Genomic DNA, 22,261 nt, shown 5'->3' with positions numbered 1-22,261 from the left:
GTTGAATAGAACATCAAAATCAGATGCCTCATCTGATCTGAAGTCTAGAGTAAATACTCTTCACTCTGCATCTGGAATGAAGAATGTATCAATTAAATAGATTAACAGTACCGCTCTTTTGGCGCCTTAAGTATTCCATTCGAAGTTTTTTTGAGGCTTTAGCTTCTCGGGTAGTCTTTTGTCGTGGTCGTATAAAAATCGAAAACATCAGTTTTCTAACCACCTTTTTTAAAAATAGCGGACTTTCGCTGTAAACGAGGTTCATTTTGGAAACAAAGATTGTTTCATGATGGCAAAGCCATCAACCAGCTTTCAGTACTATAGCCTTCGCCATTTTTGATACATAATAAGCTTTTTTTGGAACCATCCAATATGTCTATATATGACTGCAATCGTATCTTTGTAAATTACCATGGATAATATTGATGACGGTTAACTGTATATTCAAGCTTGAGCTATAATGCGTGATCAATGGAATACTAGGAAATACTATTTCATATATTTTTCTTCCTTTAAGGTTTATTTCAAAAACGATACGGATGTCATGTGTGATGAGATGTTTCCAAAGAAGAGCGTTATGTATAATAATGTAGATTTTGACACTGAAAATTCCCATTTCAATTCATTTAAGTCGCACTCTCATCTACCAATCTCTATTCATCCATCTTTAGAAAAAAACGGTTAATGGTTTTGAAGCTTTTTCTCAGGGGTGTGTGCAGACAGTGAAGGGAACTTGTGCAGGAGCTCCTTCCAGATTGTATAAAATCAAAAATTTGCATAATTTTAGCTTGCATAGCTCGGATGCTGGGATGTGGATGTGTCCTGTGCCGATTGCCACGGGGATCGCTTACATTTCAGAGAAACCTTTCACTGGTGTGGCCTTTCTGGCGAAGGTGCAAGTGGGAGCGCTGGTATGATTGAGAGTGCTGTGTGGAATTATGGAAACGATTGTCTGTGTGGCCATGTGGTGGTGTGGGTGGACTTGTGGGTGTGTATGGGTGTGGTGTGTGTGTCCGGGATGGTGAAAAGCAAGCATCGGTGTGAAAACTGTACATAAGTGCGTGAATGAATAAATCAAATTAGATTTGTGTTGTCTAGTGCAACAAATAGCAACTAATAAATAACGAGAAATCCAAACAAATCACTACAACGACAAACGAAAGCGAAAAAAGATACAAAAAACACCACCAATAGAGACAACGACAACGAAAACGACAACAACAACAAAAACAACAACAACAGCAACAATAACGACATCGAACAACGAACAAGCGCCTTGGAGGGGAAATGTGGAAACAAACAGTTTTCTGAGCTGATAGGCTAGAGGCTACCCGCTGATCGGGATGTATAATACAAATAAACCTCGGGGCTATTATTTACCTAATTGCAAAAAGTTTTTGCGGATCGGTAGTGGAATCAATCACTTTGAAGATATTATCAAAGTGATTGATACCACTGTATTTCCCGATAATCGCATAATTTAAGGAAAACTTGTATTTATATCAGCTTTGCCGCCTATATTTATCAAATTGCAAGGATTTTATGTTGATTGGAGCCAAAAGAGTTCTTTATCTCCATTACTGTGGACATCCAACAAAATGGTATATCGTACTGGTGTAGCGTTCTACTGGTAGAACTAATATATCATTTCCCCGAATGCAAGGTGTTCCTAAATTCCAAAAGTACGAGGTCAGTTATGGGAATAAGGGATAGGGGATAAGCAGCGGCAGAGACTTATTTGGAGATAGGAACTGAGAGCTGAGACTGAAAGCCAGGGAGTATTGTGTGACATGAGCCCGAAACGCTCCGACCGCAGCCTGCACGCTTCCGTTGAATACAAACACATCCGGATGTGTAAATGACGGAAGCGGAAGTGACAATATGTCCTCGTTCGATGTGTTAGTATGGATGTGAGTGCCTGTGTGTATGCGTATGGGTGGAATGATGGAACCGAGAGCAAGACAAAACGATTAATCAAACATACTCGCACAGAAACTGTGTCACCACGGAGCGAACCGGATCCAAATGCTTTTGGCGTTTCTCTTTTTCAGTGCTCTTTTCAGGGTCCTAGTAATGCTTTGCAATTTTTTCTTGCGATTAGTATATTAACCTTTTTAAAGTCTGCCCAAAAATGTAAAATTGTGGAATCTGTTGCTTGTCATCATTTTAAAAGTGGGAATCAGAGGGTAGACTTGTGGAAAATGCTCTAGGAATGTCCTCAAAAATAATATATGGGAAGGTGAACCACAAAATGCAGAACGTAAGTTCTTTAATAGTAGATCCTTCAATCATTATCTTTCTCTCTTTCCTAATCAGAAATATGTAATGTGACGGCAGACCCCATGGCTCTTATACTGTCTTTTCGCCGAATCAGGCAAATGGTCGACGGGCTGCAAGGGGAAACGTAAGTGACCGCGAGCGAGCATATTTAAATATTCAGAGTTCATTCATCAAAGGAATGCACATGCTTGAAGAGGTGCGTTTAGTGGGTGAGATGCGGTTGGGTGAAACACATACTATGCCTCACACAGAAGTGCAACATGGCGCAACACGATGTGTGTGTGAGTGACGACGTTGAGTGTTGCAGATGCTGTTGATGGTATAGTTGTTGTTGCAATTGTTGGTGTGGCTGTTGTTGGTGTAGTAGTTGTTGTTGCGTCTCGGCATTATTGTTGTAGTTGTTATTTGTGTGTCTGTGTGCGGAAGTGTGTGCCATTGTCTGCCCCCAGCCCTTTGAGGCGCCCGATTCCTCGGCCTTGCAATAGCAACAATTGTTGTGGGGTTGTTGGTGAAATTGTTGCAGTTGTTGTTTTTGTTGTACATTATGTGTATTGTTGTCTAATACGCGAGCATGCAACATTTTGAAATACTCATCCTCACCAATCGGTCGCCAAGAGCCGCGTCGATACGGCTTGGGTATCTGGCCTGTCTCCGCGTGATTGGACAGATTCATCACCAGATCCTCGAGCATCTGCGACCGTGTGCGCTCCTGCATCCTTGCGAATTTGGGGGCCGAGTACGAGGCCCGTTCTCCGTTCACGATCTTCGTTAGCAGCCATTCCCTGAGGTAACGGACGAGTATGCACGCATTAGGCGGAATGGAGGATGGGTTAGCCTTGGACAGTCGGTCAGCGCGGATGGAACACTCACCGGAACATAGGCCCCTTCTCGAAGACGGACTGCTCCCAGAGGTACGGCTTGTAGGCGCCAACCTCGTCGCGCGTCACCACGGAGACCTCATAGCGCGTCGGCTTGTGTTTGATGCGAGCGGAGACGCGCACCTATGGATTAATGGATTGATATCGATAAGTGTGATGATTGGGATTCTGGGGGAGGCTACGGAAGGAATGTATGGACGGAGGCTGTTTGCATTTACCAATATAAATGTGTGGAGAAAGTGACTCTTAATACAGGCCGGACTAAAGCGGGTATTGTCCGCCTCGAGAAACACCACGCAGACAATATCATTGCCGATGTGGCGTTTCCGCTGCAACTTTTGAGGATCGTGCTTCTCGTACGGCAGAAGCGTGGAAACGTGGAACATGATCTCAATATTACGCCAGTTGGTATAAACAGAGAAGAGGCCTAAGGAAGAGAGGTATGTATGAGATATGTATTCAGAGCTATGTGTTAAGAATAAGATCACAGGCTAATTAGACAACCATCACTTTCTTTCAAAGATCACACACACACACACAAACTAGTCCAGATAAAGCACATTTGGGAATCTGGAAAATTGAAGATCGTTAAGATATGACTACGAATGCAATTTAAAGCCATGTTTTATCGATCCACATTCAAACGTTGGTTACTTTGCAACAACTCAACTCTCGACAACATTAGGAAACCGTAAACAAAGAACCACTGGTGTTGATTTGCGCACAACAGAGTGATGTGAGTGTTGCATTCTCTGTTGCGGTTGATGGTGCATCCATTGGGAATTGCTATAGCCATCATCGGAAAGTGGTTCACGCCGTTTACTGGATTATGCTTGTGTGCGTACTTAGGGATGGGGCACTTACCAGTTAGATCATGTACCGTGTCAAGGCCACCCTTGTATTTGTCGAACCCACGGAGCCGCACCCGATCGCCGAGAAGTGTGAGGAACTCATCGAAGAGCGGTGAGTTTTCATTATTGTCCAGAATTTGCTCTTCGGTGTATTGATCCTCTTTGACAAATATGACGCCAACCTTAAGTTCCGATTTTATAAAAACCTAAGCAGCGAGAAGAGATTTTATTTATGTACATATATTATAAAATGCACTTTTCAGTGGGCAATACGCTCAATACCTGATCTAACTTCAATAACTCCTCTGGAGTGTCTGGTAGTTGTCCTAATGTTAGAGGGGGATTCAAATTAACTTCTTTTCCTAAAGATCGAACAACCTCCTCGCGATTATAACTGTAAAATGAATGGAAGTCATAGGTCAGAACAGGTGCCCCTGTCTATATGTCATATGTCTTAATGTATTCTCGTAGGCCATACCGATCAGCAAATACGCAGGAAGCTGGGATCAATCCGTGCACCGTGTAGGAGCCAGCTCGCACCAGAATGCGAAACTGGTCGCGTCCGTTGAGCGTCTCCTGTTTGATGGAAAGTATGACCGGGCCAAGATCCTCGTCGCTGGTGAAATAATTCCAGTGCTCTGTGCCGTAGAAATATTTCTCATACGTCTCCTGTTCCACGGAGATGAGTTCGAAGGCACCCTGCTGATCCCACTGCTCCTCAATGGTAGTTTTCTTGCGAGGACTACGAAGGAAATGGATTAGATTGGATTGGGGGGATGAGGCAAAGAAGAGTCCCACCTGGGTGTGGCCTCAGAGTCCTCGTCGTCCTCGTACAGATCGCTGCACTCACGCTCCAAGTACGCATCGCTGGCACTGCCCGCCCGTATGTCCTCGTGCTCGGAGTCGCTCTCATCCCAAATGGTGTGCGGAGTGGGCATGCTGATCTTCTGGCGCGAGCATTCGATCCAGTAGCCGGGCGTGGGCATTAGGTTGTGTGGATACTCCTCGCAGAACTCATCTGGAATGGGTGATATTGAAAATGAAAAGATGATTAGCCAAAGTCTTGAGTAGTTAATGTGAAGATGGGTAGATGAATATCCTTGGGGTGATTTCTGCCCTGATTAAGGTGTATTCAGTAAGCCCTTTTATTGGAAAACTTTTTTCGCGCTCTTTGCTGCGAAAGTTTCTCTCAAGTTTAGCGGGTTTTTGTGGCCTTTACATGGAGCACACCCAAGTGCTCTCGTCTCACCCGACCCGCAGAGCAGCGTCATTTCCTTCAGCTCTAAACAAAATAATTTAGTTCAATTCAATTAAAATGCAAATACCGTAAACGCTGTCGTGAACACTGGTCGCCTGTCATACTCGTAGTAGAGCGCGGTATGAAAGCGGAAAATGGTCGCGAGACTTTGCTCCGCTCTCTGATTGGTTGGAAATTCGATGCGGTGCGGTGCGTGAGTCAATAATCTGGCAAAACTCTGCCTCGACTTGGCTCTGGTACCGCCATTGCCTCCGCAAAATTATGGGTATGACGATGATGATGTGGGGCAGGGCTCTCTGGCTGCCTCATGCTGTGCGTCTGGCCGTAAAATGTTGGCCTCTTTCAGCAAAAGACGAAACTATGATCTAATTAAGGAGCGCTCACCGTTGCCATTCTCATCACATGTGCCACATTTTATGCCGCAAGTTTTCCCGGCAGCTGCTGCATGTTTTTCGGGTCTCCCATACACGCATCCAGCTCGACACTGACGGCCATAAAATGCTGCTCGGTCTGTCCCGGAACCAGACCAGAAACCGCACCTAACTCCACTCCTGTTCAGACATCCCCCCATGTTCTGGCATTTGTTCTGGCCAATTCAAATTTGAATAACTCCCAGCGTGCGCCGCTAAGTAGGCTATGAAATTGCTTGCTCGAGCTGTTTGCTCGGGGTGGTGCTCAGACTTCCATACCCTGCCACACACAAGTGTCATCTGCGGCACGTTCAGAGAGAAGGCTTGTCACAAGCAGCGTCTCAGCTGTGTTCGAATACAATTTATACTTAACTTTTAGATCAATTAAAATTACAGTTCAAACGGCCTGTCGCTGTCGATGAACCAATTTAAATCCGTTTTGATTAGGGATTGAAAATTTGTATAAAGATCTGCATCGGGTTTTAATCTGCATTGAAGGGAAGATATGGGAGCAGGAACGATTGAAAGAGATACAGAATGTTGGCATTCATTCTCTTAAAAAGTGAGTTTCCAAAGGATGATTCCAAAGGAATAAAAGACTACATCAATCAAAGTTTCCCGGAAGGGTATACAACGTTCGTGAAACCTTCAGTGGTTCCAAATGCTTGTGGTTACTACTGCCGATTGTGAACTCGGTCAGAATCTGTGTGGTGTGTGCAAATTGCGTGCGAAGCGCCCGCGGATGTGCAATATATTTGATTTTTAAAGGCCAGTTAGGCCGCATCTTCGTATCCTCGAATCCTGGCCACATTTTGGGTAGTTTGGATTTACGCATCCGCCTTGTTCCTTATCCAATTTAAGCCTGCGTCGCATTCCTTGTGCTTACGGGTTTAATAAATAACCTAAAGTCCGGCAATGTATTCATTCGCCCGTCTAGGCGAAGGCCAGTTCCCACTCACGATCGGGTAGTTTCTTCCGTTGCAGCTGCTGCAGCATGCACTACCAACAGGAAAATGGATGGGTATCGTTTGTTGCCGGCGAGGAAGAAGCTGTTTTTGAAACTACGAGTATTGAATCTTCATAGTTACAATGGCGCCTTGCCAAGGCATCCGAAGGCTAGTCACAAACCGTGCAGAAAACTGTTCCACTGGACCATTGGGAGAGCAATCGAATGGATGGAGCATATCCTGGGACCTAGTGAAATGGTGAATTTATGGGGAATACTGGTGCCAAAGATGTGGAGATTGAATAAGTGGAGAATAAAGGAAGTACAAGAAAAATAGGGCGAAGGCAACCAGAAGAAAGTATAGGATATAGAATACGCTACATTACTGGGAAAAATAGTTGTCTAGCAAGAATACAAAAAAAATGCAAGATACTCGTATGCGAGACTTTAGCAGGAGAAAACAGAGAAAAACGAAGAAAATTTATCCGGGAAGAGGAGCTACTTTGCAAAAACTGTGATATGTACATGTCTATAATTTAATATAATAATTTAATAATTTAATATAATCCGTCATAAGAGATGAACAGATTTCGCTTGCTGGAATTTATAGAAAAGAGTGGGTACCAAAAGTAGATAAAATGCGCCAAAAAGGAACAAACTTACAGATTACTATACTCGTAACTATGATTGGAGGCGTGGTAAATTTATCTGGAGGTAAATTTCGGTAGGGAGTGCATGGGCAGGTTGGAAAGATTCTGAAAAATGGGTTTTCAGAACCTAGTACTCTGTTAGCATTCTGTCAGGGGAAAATCAAAAAATTCCCGCCCAAACACGCACAAGCAAAACACACACTCGACATCAGCAGACCAATGAATAACACTGATGATAATGGCCCGCTTGCAGCATTATCATCGTCCTTCGTGTCGCTAAGGTCCGTTGGTACCACGACGTTCGAGGCCAAGACGGTGTCAGGTTCTGAGGACGATCAGTTCTACGGCTGGCAGCTCCTTTTCTACTCGATCCGGCGAAGCATACGCAAGAAGGCAGACCTGCTGCTGGCACTGGCCCATTTCCTCGTCACCAAGCAGTATCATCTCCGAAGCGTGGACCCGGAGCACGGGCAGGGCATCAGGATGAGCGCCGGGAGTAGACTAATTCTGGTGGATCCCGGCAGAGGTGGCAGCGAGTTGCTGCCAATGCACTGGAACCGGGAGTCCCCTAAGTACCGGCTGCACTATGTGGACGAGTTGGACCACCAGTACGTCATGCTGGCTAGGCTTACGCATCAGGATCTGGTGATCAATCTGCAGAACTGGACAAGCAATCGAATGTCCATCACCTGCCTGCAGCCGGAGAACCTGGTCCAGTCCCTCCACAATTCAGCATTGGGCCAGTGCATTCCCACCGCCCATCAGGTGCATCATTTGCGCGTTTATCTGGTGAATCCGGTGGTACGGGGCCGCAGAAAGGGCTTACCTTTTGTCCGATTCTTTGAAGGGTCATTATAATCTCTGTCAGAGTGTCACTGCCTTGGGGAGTGAGAAATCAGAATAAAGCCACACGATGTTTGGGGGTGAAATATATGCTTTGGAATTATACTTTATTTACACCGAATACTGGTGTCCTGTATATAAAGAGAAAAATATGTTCTACATATTTCGGAGAGAATGTCGATAGCTTTAAAGAGAATGAAGGGACGAATGGATTCTTTTGCTGCCCCACAGCACTTTCGTATAATTGCCCCATGGTGCTATCGGGATAGGATTATGCAACCATTAACACTGCACGCCAGCATTTATTTTTGGGCATCAGTCACCGCACAATGGTGCAGGCCCAGCTCAGAGAGAGAGATTTTTGGTGGCATTATTTGTGAAGAGGCAGAAAGTGTGGCCATTTGAAACTGGGGAATAGGGAAGCCTAGGGAACCGATTTCCAATCAGATTAATCATTTGCCTTGAAATGCGAAATGAAAATGTCAATCCTTTTTTGTTTGAGTTAAGTGGTTTAATGACCTTACTCTTTTTGTGATTTCCCTTAATCCATTTACCGTATATTACGATGCAGAAGGCTAATCTGGGGAGGGTTCTGCCGTGTCATTCGGTCAGTGGGCAACTGCCAATCCATCCAATCATCCACCAACCCCATCGACCCATTCATCCGCTTGGCGGGCCATTCATTTGTTAACGCATTCAGCCGGCCACAAGGATTTCCGCTTACACAACGCTCCAGCCAGGACATGGCCATGTCTCTGCTTCTGGTTCTGAATCTGTGTCTAGTTCTGTCTCTGTGTCTGGGCCTGGCCATGACACTGGTTTGACAGTTGCCACCAACACCGCGACTCTGCTGGGGACAACAATGCACTTTGTGGCACATGACGGTGCGGGATTTGTTGCTACATTTAAATGGCAATAAGCTGCCCGCCATCAACCATCAAGGACCACAGGGGCCTGGCCTGGCCGTACTCAGCTTTTCTGCCAACTCATCTGGTTTGCTTTTTATGTTTTTGATGTGCCATGGAAATCCATTAGCGTGGCAGGCAGGCAGGCCCTACCGTATCCCATTTTGCTACTCGCTCTCGGCGAGCATCAACGCTCCCTCGCTGCGATGACAAATTCTTCAAGGATCACACCACATTGCATTAGCATAAAGTGCCGGCACAATGGGCTGACATTTGGCAAATGACTCCCAGCACGGGGCCGTGGCAGATCAACTGACGGACATACGTACATATGTACATACTATATGCATAAATATAAATACATAAATATGAATAAAATCTGAGTCACAGTTTATCGTTGCACTTTAGACAGATGTTCCAGTTGATAAGACCATGGAAAACTGGATGATTTAATAATTTAATCTATTCAAACTTTCTTAGTTGATTTACACAGTACGTGGGCTCGCTCGACTTATATGAGGGCTTTGCCATGCCTGATTCCCATGAATGAATGGCCAAAAACAATATCTATAATTACTTTAATAAGAAAAACCCTCAACATCTACTATCTATCACCAATCGACTAATGAATGTGTCCAGCTATTTCTATTATATGGGATTCTGCAGAGAATGGCTTTATATCTTCCATCTGCCTGACACTTACGCTCGTGCCCTGCCCCGTGTCACTTGAAATTTTTTGTATCTGACCATTTGAATTTGTTGCGCATCGTTTTTCGCCCATTCTCTCTCGGTTTTGGGGGTTGAAAATGTTGAGTTGGGGAATGCTGAAGATGGGGATGAGAATGGCTCAGATTTGAACGCATTTCCCCTTTGAGTGTGGTGCCTGCCTAGCCTGCCTTAATGGAGGACACTCTTGGTGTCATTAATGATGTCAATGACGACAATAAGGCCGGCGTGTCAGCATGGAATGGGAGACAATGGGCCGGGCCACGGGTCAACCAAGTCAAGAGGGCGCCCACGGGCCACTTCTAACTTTATATCCTGATAGGCCCCGCCATGGACTACGCCATGGAATGACCCTTCCTCCCAGTCTTTTTCGATTTGCTATTCGTCTATTGGTTTATTTGCATTCTCCATCAATTGCTTATTAATTGTTGCCAGGCGAATGGTTATTGGAATGGAAAATCGGGGCTGGTTAGTGGAAATTGCTTTTTTCTTTTTAACTTGTCATTTTACAGTACTATGTACTACATCTATCAAAGGAGAGAGGGAGCCCTGCCGGGTTCTCCATTCGAGTTTGCTGCCATTTGCACGAAAATTCCCTTATTATCAATGTTGGGCAAAGTCACAAAGGAAAAGCCAAGTCGAATAACAATAGTCATAGTTTATTTAGACACTCAGATAGAGAAAGAGAGAGAGAGAGGGAGAGAGATAGAGAGAGAGAGCTAAGGATTGGGAAAAAATAAACACGGGAACATCGGGAAGTAGGAAAGAGCAAGAAAGAGAACAAAAGTGTAGGTAACAGCAAACCAATTCGGCTCAGAGGCAAAGAAATCAATCAATCGACCAACAGCAGAAAGGGAAACAAAATCAAGCCAGAACGAGGGGGAACGTTGTGAGTTGCTGCGGACACCGCAACTCTACATTTATACCCGATACTTAGTCAGTATAGCTCTGCTCCGGCAGACGCCGCTAATATTGAACGACACGACAAAGAGTGCGTGCGAGAGAGACAGAAAATCAGTCTGAGCGTGACGTCGGGCGCTGCGTAGCCACTGCAAATTGATTTGTTCCTTTTGGCTATAAAAATGATCTGATCTGATCCAGATTCAGCAACCGGATAGATATGGTCAGTCTCTATGATTGTGCGTTTTTAGTTTTCTCGTATCCTCAATAGGTTCTGAGATCCTTGAACTCATATTTTGCAATTGGCAAAACCGACCATGAAACCTGTGTGTTAGAGAGAGACAGAGCGAGAAAGAATGAAATTGTATTCTTGATTCTGGCTATAATAATTATAAGATATAGTTCAGATTTTACGCTATAGAACATATAGTCATCCACTACGATTCTGCGTTTTCAGTTTTCTTGTATCTTTGAATTTGTGGATGCCACAGATTTTCGCCCTTTGTGGTGGTGGAAGGGGGCGGTGCAAAGTTTTGAAGTATACTTGTAGCAGTGACATATCACAGAAGTCCGGATATAAAACGTCGTTGCTCTAGCTCTTATAGTCTTTGAGCACTAGGCGCTGATAGGGACGGACAGACGGACGGACGGACGGACGGACGGACGGACAGACAGACAGGGCTCAATCGACTCGGCTATTGATACTGATCAAGAATATATATACTTTATGTGGTCGGAAACGATTCCTTCTGGACGAAATTTTATGTGGAGATAATGTTTTTTATCCCCAATCGGCCGACTAATTATTTCGAATTAAATAAAACTCGGCGCAGAAATAAAATTACGATATGTTCTTTAATGCGTGACATCCAAATTGCATTTTTACCACAAATCGAATATAAAAAGTCGGGAAAGTCCAATCAGAACTCAGCGAACATCGGTTGCTCTTACTGGGGAATATTTTTAAGCCGTTCATAACAGAGCCACACAAAAAAAATTTAGTTTCTGATCGGGGGTCTGACTATGAGTACCTTAAGTTTTTGGGGTTGCTGAATCCAAATCCGAGGTCTATTTTTCACTAGGTAATCATTAAATAACCTTAAAAAAGCGATTTCTTGTGTGGCTTTTCAATCTATAGTATCCTCCACTGCATTTCACGCAATTAAAAGCCGATCATAAATGGCGGAAGGTGAAAATACGATCTTCTGAAATGAGGTTTCCTTCGGTTCCATGGGATTTTGGTTCAATTTTTTGTAAAAAAAACAGCATTCCTTTTTGTAACCGAAGGAATCAATGAAACAGAAGGAATTTTCGGCAGCCTTTACCGACAATTAAAAGACAGTCGTGGAAAACGAAAAAATTAAAAAAATTAAATAGTTTTTAATTTTGGGTCCTGTTCATTTCTACCGACTGCTCTTGTGAGCGCATACCATTTTTCATCAGTTTTATTTATCGAACGTAAAATCCGATCATATTTCATCTGTTTTTTCATTGGTGAATATGAAACCAACGCCTTAAAGCCAAAAAAAATGCGCATGCAAATAACATAGGCGATTTCTGTCGTTTCCATTGGTCCCCGGTCCCGTTTACGATAATAAAATGTATGACCGGAAAAGATTGACCGCTTTTATTGAAAGATAAAATGTATAATGGTAGAATAGCAGGGACGGTTTTTACCATCGGTGAAAAATCATACCGTTCCCAAGGAAACAAAAGAATGCGCAAGCGAATACTAAATGCGCTTTCTTTTGATGCCAATTTGATGGTCAAATTTTCTGTACGAAAATAGCAGTCAATTGCGGGGTGGACAGAAATAGTAACTGCACCGCGTTCGAGGACAACTGAAACTGGATGGATGTTTGTGTCCACACCGCTGAGAATAGTAGTCAAAATGGCAGAGTTTATCGACAAAAAAAGATGCGTTAGTGGAACATGAAAATTCTAAATCTAAAAGATTTAATCATGGCGTAAATACTGGTGACGACAGGTGTAAAATAGAGGTCTGTATGAAAAGCAAAAATCCGGCATTGTAATTAACCATGCGCAAAATGAGTTCGTATGCCAAGCCGTTAGAGTTCGAGTAAATGAGTGCGATGACGTATGTATGTATGTATAACTCATCACATATGTATATATCATTCAAACGACTTGACACGAATTTAATAAATTAAGTGAGAGGCTGTTTCCGAATTCATTCGAAAGCAATCTATTGTTTTGCCTCTACATTTTGGCAGCAATCAGTACTGTAAACTTTTGAGAATAAAAAGAGCTGTTTTTGTGTATAAATGAGAAAATTGCTTGTTTTTTGGTGCTAGTTTTGCACACTGTTCAGAAAACAAAAAAATATGTAGCTAAAAAAACATAGCTAAATATATATTTTGAGTATTCAGATTTGGGACTAATATCAATTTTCAGATTTTTACATTTAAAAATAGCTGATTTGTCAACAGTGTCAGCAATAGCCTTTCAATTGTTGTTGCTTTGCTGTGCGTAAGGAAAAGAAGGAACATTTGGCATTTCATCGGGTTTTACCATCGGTGACCGTAGGACCGTATTTCCATGGACACAAAAGAAGGCTCGTGCAAAAGCTAAACGCGCTTCCATTTGAATTCCAAGGCTACATGGTCACGATGTATAAAAAGACCGCGTTCTGGGGCAACTGAAACCGAATGGATTTTCATTGCTTTTAGTTCAAAGATTGTTGAATCTACATATGTATGTACATAATGACGAGTTACGAGCTCGAAGCCACTGCAGTCCGGATGACTGTTGATTTCCACATGCCATAAACGACGACTGCAACGTGACAGTTTTGTGTGAGTGAGTGGGCGCACTGACATACCGTGGAGGTCGTGTTTCGAGTGTGTGAGTTTTTGAGTGTTTGAGTAAGTCTTTGAGGGAGTGTGAGTGATTGTGTGGGTGGCCGCCCTGCTAGACACTGTTCGATGATCGCCCTGTGCTGAGCTCTGCATTTGATTGCTACTTCACTTTCACTTTCACTTGCACTTCCGCTGCCGTTGACGAAGACGACGACGCTGACGTTTCCGCTTCCGCTTACGTTTCCGATTTCCACATCTGATTTCGTATTCACTTTCGTCGATGCTTGTGGAAACGCTCCACACTCACTGTAAGAAGTAACACCAAGCTGCTACCAACAAAAAAGCTTTGGCCATTACAATTTACAGCGAGCGATGGGGTCCAGGGAAAGGAGCCGCTCTCTCATATGCTGAGACACGCGGCGTAGCCGTAATATATGGCGGCATTGGGGGTTTTCGTGTGCGCGTGTATGTGTTCGTGTGTGTGTGTGTGTGTGTGTGTGTTTCACTATATTTTTTTTGTTTGCCTGCCATTCTGTGGAGGCAGCGGCAGCTCTCTGGCTCGCACTCAGTCCTTGAAGTCAAAGAAAACAAATTTTAAAACGCTTAAAATCTCTGTCCGCCAAGAGAACCCAAAAAACCTGAAGCGTAAGCACAAAATTTTCTTATTAATAATTTAGTAAAAAACAAAAAAAAGAAACTGAGTAAGAAATGAAAGAAAGCAAAAAGATGGGCATTAAAATTCATTAAAGCGCAAATATCAAATAACAGAAAGCGGATAAGATAATAAAGAAGGCAGGAAAAGGAACTTCGCGGAAAAGTTGACTCGCCTTTATTCCGTTCTCTAGTTCGTAGAGGGGTCGGGTGCCGTCGACCCACCGTCTGACAAGGGGTTACCTGCCTAGAGAGATGGCAGCGATAAGGCAGCCTCTCGGCGGGCAGCGGCAGCAGCCCTCCCTAAATATAGGGCAGCCAAATGGCCAGATTCTGGCCTCCCAGGTCCGTCATGCATTTGCATAAAACCCAACTTATTTTTAGCGGGGCCACCCTGTTTGCGTTTAATCAAAAATTAAGTCCAGAAATGTTGTGAAAACTACGGCGTGTCCCCATGTTTGACGTGTCAGCAACATGGAAATAGGCGGGGGGTGGTTTCCACGGAGACGGCGGGGAGCAATTAGGAGGTGGTGGCAGCGTGTTAAGGTCGGGTGTGGGATGAGGCTGGTCGGGGGCGGCTGATGCAAATTATACTTGTTCACCGAACGTTTACCCAGGAATCTTGGATTCTATGGTGGTGTAGAGAAGGTGTATATGTAAGAGCGATGGAATAGAATACAGGGTATAATTTGAACAGATCGTGGTCATAGTGGTGTGGTAAGATATAATTGTGCTGAAAAAAAATATGATTTTAAGATTAAAGATGAAGTTTGTGCGAATGCATTGATGAAGATGGCCGTAAGAGTGTTGACTTGTAGTCAACACTAGGATCTAGTTCTATCTCATGTTGCATTGTCAAAAAGTTTTGACTCCAAAAACATAAACGCTCTCATAGCGTTTGATAGATTGATTCAATTAGTTTATATACTCGCATAATTATTATTTATTTATTACTTATTCCCGATACTCAAAATGGGTATAGGGGTATATGTTATTAGACTTGTGGTGAAAGTGGATGTGTGTAACGTCCAGAAGGAAGCGTTTCCGACCCCATCAGCATCAATAGCCGAGCCGATAGAGCCATGTCCGTCTGTCCGTCCCTATGAGTGGCTAGTGCTCAGAGACTATAACAGCTACAGCAACGAAGTTTTGTAACCAGACTTCACAGAAGAATTCCAAAACTTCGCCTCGCGAAAAATCTGGGGCATCCACCATTTTGAAGATACGCAGAATCGTAGAGAATGACTGTATCTTCTAGACTGCACAATCTGAACCAGATCGTATCATTATTATATCATTCGCTCTCGCTCTGTCTCTCTCTCTAACACACACGTTTCCTGGTCGGCTTTGCCTGTCGCTTAAGATGAGCGCCTAGATCTCAGAGCCTATAACAGCTAGGCTACCAAATTTGGTATACACACTTCTGTGATACCGCACATGCACAAGTGTATTTCAAAATTTCGCCCACCCCCTTCCGCCACCACAAATCGTAGAGAATGATCATATCTTTTAGACTGCCGAATCTGGATGTCATCGGATTATTATTGTATCAAGGAACAAATCAATTTGCAGATGATACGAAAACCCAAAACGTTAATCCTCTTTGGCACTAAATATTGCACGCTTTAATATTTATTTTTTTATTTATTCATTATTCTTGTGTAGAAAAACGACAAAGGGGGCATGTGTCCTTAGGCTCCTGACAGGCGTACTGAAGCCAATCCTACTAAGCAAGTCAGGGCTTCGATGTTACCCACTAGTAGCTCCTAGATAAACGTCTGAGCCGCAGTGGTCCTTCGATCTTCGCGAGAGGAGAGATGTGCGGGGCGACATATGCACTCACAAGACGGCAACGGAATGGAAAAGAGCAAAGGCTGGAGTGCAAATTCTAGAAACTACCTTTGCAGTCTCCCAATGCGTGCCATTGGAAGACTCCAGTGGGATGTCAGACCATTGAAGCGTACAAAACCCAAACGCACAAGGAATGAGTACAGAGTAAGCCTCGTATATGGGTTCCTGATCTGGGATGAATTGCGCTTAACAAAGCCGAACATAGCATAGACTTTTGGCAAAATGAAATGCAAATGCTCGTTAAAGAGAAAGCACTTTGAATCGAATAAGACCCCTGAGCAAGTATCTCCGTCTGCTTTAAGAGCAGATGGCCATCTATTGAATATGAGGCCAGCACAATGAAGACACACTTGCTAAAAGAAACGAGGGGAAACTTTGTGAGTTGCTGCTACGTCCGCAACTCTACATTTATACTCCATACAGTTTGAACGTGACGTCGGACGCTGCGTAGCCAATGCACGTAGATTTGTTCCTTTTGGTTATAATAATGATCCGATCAGATATCCGATTCGGCAACCTGGTATATTTGGTCAATTGATATGATTGTATTATCTTTGTCGTATCTTCAAAATTGTGGATGACACAGATTTTCGTCCTGTGGTTCAGGTTCTCCTGATGCTGATCAAGAATACATATACTTTATGGGGTTGGAAAGGCTTCGAGAAAAAAAAAACTATTCATGCACATTAAAAGGACCTAACAGCAGACAACGCATAACAAAATACAGTCCATTTGAAAGAGGCGAAAAAAAGTCCAGTAATATCTCTAGCGGAGCGCTGGTAAGATGTTCATGAACATAAACAGGAACTGTTACAGGCCACACCGTAAACAATAAAGTCCACTTAAAGGATGCCACTTGAGAGCTATGAGCTGTTTGACCATTAAACTATGTACATGGGTCGCGTCGAACCAAAATTTATTAACACACATACTGCATGCATCAGTAGAAGTCATTAATAGGTATGTCAGTGCCGCACATCCCTCCTTTTCTTAGCGCTGGTCTTAGTTTGTAATTAGGTTAAAGTCCCCTATATCAAGTGCATAACATCAACAAAAAATGATATTATTTGCATTGATTTATGTTCATTTCATCCGGAGAGCTCACCAGCTTTGAAAATGGTATGCGTTGAATTAGTATTTGGCCACATGGCCACACTCCACTTGCCAAAAGATTTTATTTCTGTAACATTTCCCTGGAAGTTGGTGTCACTGACAGAGCGGATGCCGTAACAACAAAATATATATTAAGAGTAAATGGATAGTGGAAAAACAATGGAGGAGTACCCATTGCCAAAATCAGGATCAGTCCGAAAATGGAATACTCTCTTTGATTTGCGTATGACATAAATATCAAATGGGGGGATCATCCAATTGGGGTGGGACTATTAGTAGGGCAGCACCACACACAAACACACTCACACACACACTTGAGCGGACAGAAGCGGGGTGGTGGTGGGGAGCTGAGAAGATTGGAAATTCATGTTGACAAGTGGCTGCCGTTGCTGCCAGCGTCGTATACGTGATGGAAATTTCAATTTTTGAATTAAGCCCCACACGAAAGACGGCCTCGACGAATAGACACCCTGAAACAGTAGGTCGTTGTCGTTCTAGTGAAGTAGTGGCTTAAACGTGTCGTAGCCCCATATGCCCTGGCTTCTGGGCTGCAAGACATGGCTTTTTACACAAAGCTCAAAGGATTATTGAAATATGTTATTTGTCTCTCCTTTTTCTCGGCTTAGCAATTAGAGTTTATTGCTTTTAAAGTGCTGCCAGTTTTGTGGCGTTCATTTCGATGTTAACTTTGCCATGTCGCCGTCTTGGCAATATGTGTAATCGAACAAAGCATTGAACACGAATACTCATACCCACCCTCGTCATAATCATCATCAGAATTATCATAAGTAGGAGCAGTTGAAGTAGTCGCAGCATAATCGCCAGCAGCTGTTACAGGTGCAAGCGCAATCCATTGCCATTCTCATGCACTTTCGTTAATAAAATTGCAAATTGGCCAATAAGGCGCAGATAGTCCACTGTAGGCGTTTTTAAAAGTCGTGGGTGAGCAATTTTGCGGCTGGCCAGGGTCCAAAATTTAAATGCAGGTCACAGCCAACAGCTCACACCATAAACAGAGCCCTAGTCAAGTGGCAAAACGATCCCATATTGAAACATGACTATTGACTGCTGAAGGGTTAAGGCACATTAGCTTAATTATAGAAAATTGCTACCTTGGGAACTCCGGGAACACTCATTGATCCAATGGTCGAGCTTTTTTCAAATTTGGAATGCAGTTCTCTATTTTGTAATTTTCAACTCATATAGAACGTACTTGGTCAGAGCGAGGATATTTAATATATAATACATCATTTACACATTTATCAGTACGCTTAAATATATTTTGAATATCATTCTTCATTCTTCATTCTCTATGTACATATGCTTTTATAATGATAATTTGAACCATTTGACGTCTTAACTTATATACATCAAAAGCAAATGGAGGAAAAAATAAATGAAAAAATTCAATGAAACTTTGAAAAGATATTGTGAGCGAGAACTATCCTGAGAACTTAACGCCAGATTAGACTTTTATGTTGATCGAACTATTATAAGTACTCAGAAAATCACATCATCATATTTTGGAAAACAGAATATATATTATAATTCTACAAAAATATGGAAAAGCGTCCAAGGAATGGTAAATGTGCAAAGGAGCAAAAGTTATCCGGATATAGGAATCGCAGCGGTACCGAAAATCATTATACAAACATGAATAGGCTGTTCAACGATTTCTATGATATCCTCGAAAACTCCCCGCTACCGGAAGATGCCTTCGAAACCAGCTCGCAAGAGTACCGCCACGCTATGTTGTGGCTAAATAAGCTTATCGGCATGCAGTGCAAAACAGAGATCGATGGACAGATCCGCAATGCCCACATGACCAACCTGAGCGTGTGCATCAAGCAGCAGCGCCTGGACGGCGTATTCAAACAGATACCTCCTGTTAAGCTAGAATGGATGGAGTTCCAGGACAACACGATAAAGTCCCAGTCCATAGACGGCTTTGAGGGCCGCATGGAACAGACCACTCCCTGTCCGCACACGACTTCACTGACGCCATCCGACATGAAAATTCAGTCCTTCAATAAGTCCATTAGTGAAGCTTCTCACCACATGGAACAGATAATAGATAAACCTCAACAACTCTATGACTCGGAGCCAAATCCGAAACAGACTTCACTGGAGCTATCCGAGATGAGACGTCACTCTTTCAACCATCAGCACCCCATTGCGGACACCATGGGTGAAAGTATTCCAGAGTCATCCAGAATGGAATATCGCGCTTCCAACCAGTCTATGGATGGAGGTCAGCATCAGATGGAACATGGATGCACGGATGAACCTCATCCATATCCAACCACGACTTCACTGGAGCCATCCGAGATGAGACGTCACTCTTTCAACCAGTCTATGGGTGAAGATGAAGATCTGCCGCTCATGGAAAATACCAGAGATAAAGATATTCAATTTTCTGATCCGGGGCTATCTTCGCCTTCCTCACAAGTAGAATCATCCAGCATGGAATATCGCACTTTCAATCAGAATATGGGCGGAGCTCACCCAATGATGGGCACCATGGGTGAAGGTATTCCATTATTCCGTCCGGAGCTATCTTCGCCTTCGTCACATGCAGGGAAATCTAGAATGGAAAATCGCGCTTTCAACCAGTCTATGGATGGAGGTCAGAATGAGATTGAACAGACTATGGATGAAACTCTACATCTTTTCGACACGGAGCCATATCCGCAACCGACTTCATTGGAGCCATCCGAGACGAGACGTCACTCTTTCAACCAGTCTATAGGCGAAGATCAGCACCTTCTGGAGGGCGACATGCGTGAACGAATTCAATTTTTTGATCCGGGGCTATCTTCGCCTTCGTCACATGAAGGCCCATGCAACATAGAATATAAATCTTTCAATCAGTTTATTGGTGGCGCTCAGCATCACATGGATCAGACTATGGATAAACCTCAATATATTTACAACCAGGGACCATCTCCGCCACAGACTTCACTGGTTCCATCCGGAATGAGACGTAACTCATTCAACCAGTCTATAGGTGGAGATCAGAACCTCAAGGAGGATACCTTAGAGGAACAATCTCAACGTTTTGACCCAGGGCTATCTTTGCCTTTGTCGAATGTAGGCCCATGCAACATAGAATCTCGAGCTGTTAACCTGTTTATGGGCGGAGTTCAACCCCGAATGGAACATCAAGGACCATCTCCGCCACCGAATTCAATAGACCCATCAGGGATAAGACATAACTCCTACAACCAGTCTATAGACGAAGGTATTCCATTATTCCGTCCGGAGCTATCTTCGCCTTCGTCACATGCAGAGTCATCCAGAATGGAATATCGCGCTTTCAACCAGTCTATGGATGGAGGTCAGCATCAGATGGAACAGACTATGGATGAACCTCATCCATATCCAACCACGACTTCACTGGAGCCATCCGAGATGAGACGTCACTCTTTCAACCAGTCTATGGGTGAAGGTGAAGATCTGCAGCTCATAGAAAATACCAGAGGTGCAGGTATTCAATTTTCTGATCCGGGGCTATCTTCGCCTTCGTCACAAGTAGAATCATCCAGCATGGAATATCGCACTTCCAATCAGACTATGGACGGAGCTCACCATTACATGGAACAGACTATGGATGAACCTAAACTTCTCCACGACCAAATACCATCTTCGAACCCGAATTCACTGGATCCATCAGGGATGAGACGTCATTCCTTCAAACATTCTTTAGGCGGCGATCAGCACCTCAATGAGGATACCATAGAGGAACAATCTCAACTTTTTCATCCAGGGCAATCTTTGTCTTCGTCACATGTAGACCCTTGCAACATCGAACATAGAGCTTTCAAGCTGTCTACAGGCGGTGATCAGCACCCCATAGAGAATAACTGGGCTGAAGGTATTACATTTTTTGATCCTAAGCTATCGCCGTTGTCTCCGCCATCCCCACCGGTGGGACTATCTAGCATGAGGCATCAATTCGACAACACGACTAAGGATGCACCTCAAATTTACGATTCAAGGCCAGCCGCCAAGCCATCCGGCTTGGGAGTGCATTTACAGGATTCTATGGGACGCGCTACCGGCGAGTCCATGAGCGGCTCTCAGAATATAATGCAAAAGACAATAGGTAAGCCGCCTAATTACCTCGAAAAGACCAATGGTGCACCTCGAAGAATCGAAAGTCCGGGACCATCTGGATTAGGGCAGCGCTCTTTGAACCAGTCTATAAACAGACCTCAGCACCTCATGAAGAAGGCCATGGATGCTCCTCTGCAAGGCGACAAAAAGACCAAAGGTGGTCCTCAAAATTTTGAATGTCCCGGACCATCCGGCTTGGGAGTGTATCAATGGGATTCTATGGGACCCGCTATCGGCGAGTTCATGGGCGGCTCTCAGAACGTCATGTTAAAGACCATGGGTGAGCGGCCTATGTTCCACGAAAAGACCAAGTTTGAACCTCAGGAAGTATACGCCCCTTTGCCATGTAATTTTCCCGAAATGAGAAAGGATGAACCCCAGAAAGTAAACGACTCATTGACGCAAACGAAAGGCATGATTTCCCGCCGACACTTTGGATGTTCTGTATGTTCTGCGACATCCTCTAAATGCACCCCAGAGGTGCCTGCAGTCGTCGAACCATCTTTTGATGACGTCAAATATCCCAATACCGCTCGATCAACATATAGTGACGGATCCCACTATGTCACACCATACCCCAGCAGTGAAGAAGCCTCTGACAGCCCAACTCCCAGAACGAAGGGGACAGAGAAACGGGAAGACGCACACAAAAACCTGGTCGACGACATGCTCCATATTTTGATGTCAGTCCGACGCGAATTGGGCGGTGAAGTGACAGTCGGAGAGGATGACTATCTGGAGAAAGAGATGGCCCGCTACAAGGCAGTGCTCATTAAAACCAAAGAAAAAAAACTTAAAAAAATAATGCGGGGTGGGGATCCCAAGGCCGAGCGCCGCTATTTGTTGGAGAACATGGAAAGAGATCTGCTCTCTCTTTTGAAATATAATATATAATGTAGTTTTTTCGTTTTTATATATTTTGTGATTTCAATAAAGTACGAAAATCGATAAATACCTGGACATCTAAGGAAGTTTTCACTTTTTCTGTATAATAGAATTGTATAACATTTAATACATGTAACTTTTCGCCATTTAACTTTTCCTCTATCTAGAAGGTAGCAAGA

At 43.7% G+C, this 22,261-nt stretch overlaps 1 protein-coding gene across 4 annotated transcripts in view; it reads right to left on the bottom strand.

Annotated features, from left to right (window-relative positions):
* Window positions 1-22,261, bottom strand: part of LOC108151262 — a 146,771-nt gene that overhangs the window by 4,757 nt on the left and 119,753 nt on the right. For all 4 annotated transcript variants that reach the window (XM_017279783.2, XM_017279781.2, XM_017279782.2 and 1 more), the window contains 7 exons: window positions 4,808-5,027; window positions 4,488-4,751; window positions 4,292-4,403; window positions 4,023-4,215; window positions 3,377-3,585; window positions 3,151-3,281; window positions 2,881-3,062 (listed from right to left, as the gene is read on the bottom strand). In XM_017279783.2, the coding sequence (XP_017135272.1) occupies window positions 2,881-3,062; window positions 3,151-3,281; window positions 3,377-3,585; window positions 4,023-4,215; window positions 4,292-4,403; window positions 4,488-4,751; window positions 4,808-5,027 (1,311 nt within the window). The remainder of the gene's footprint in view (window positions 1-2,880; window positions 3,063-3,150; window positions 3,282-3,376; window positions 3,586-4,022; window positions 4,216-4,291; window positions 4,404-4,487; window positions 4,752-4,807; window positions 5,028-22,261) is intronic.

The sequence above is a fragment of the Drosophila miranda genome, chromosome XR, assembly GCF_003369915.1.
Source record: "Drosophila miranda strain MSH22 chromosome XR, D.miranda_PacBio2.1, whole genome shotgun sequence".
Classification (NCBI taxonomy): domain Eukaryota; kingdom Metazoa; phylum Arthropoda; class Insecta; order Diptera; family Drosophilidae; genus Drosophila; species Drosophila miranda.
Note: the sequence above shows the minus strand (reverse complement) of the source record. Positions and strands in the feature narration are given on the sequence as shown.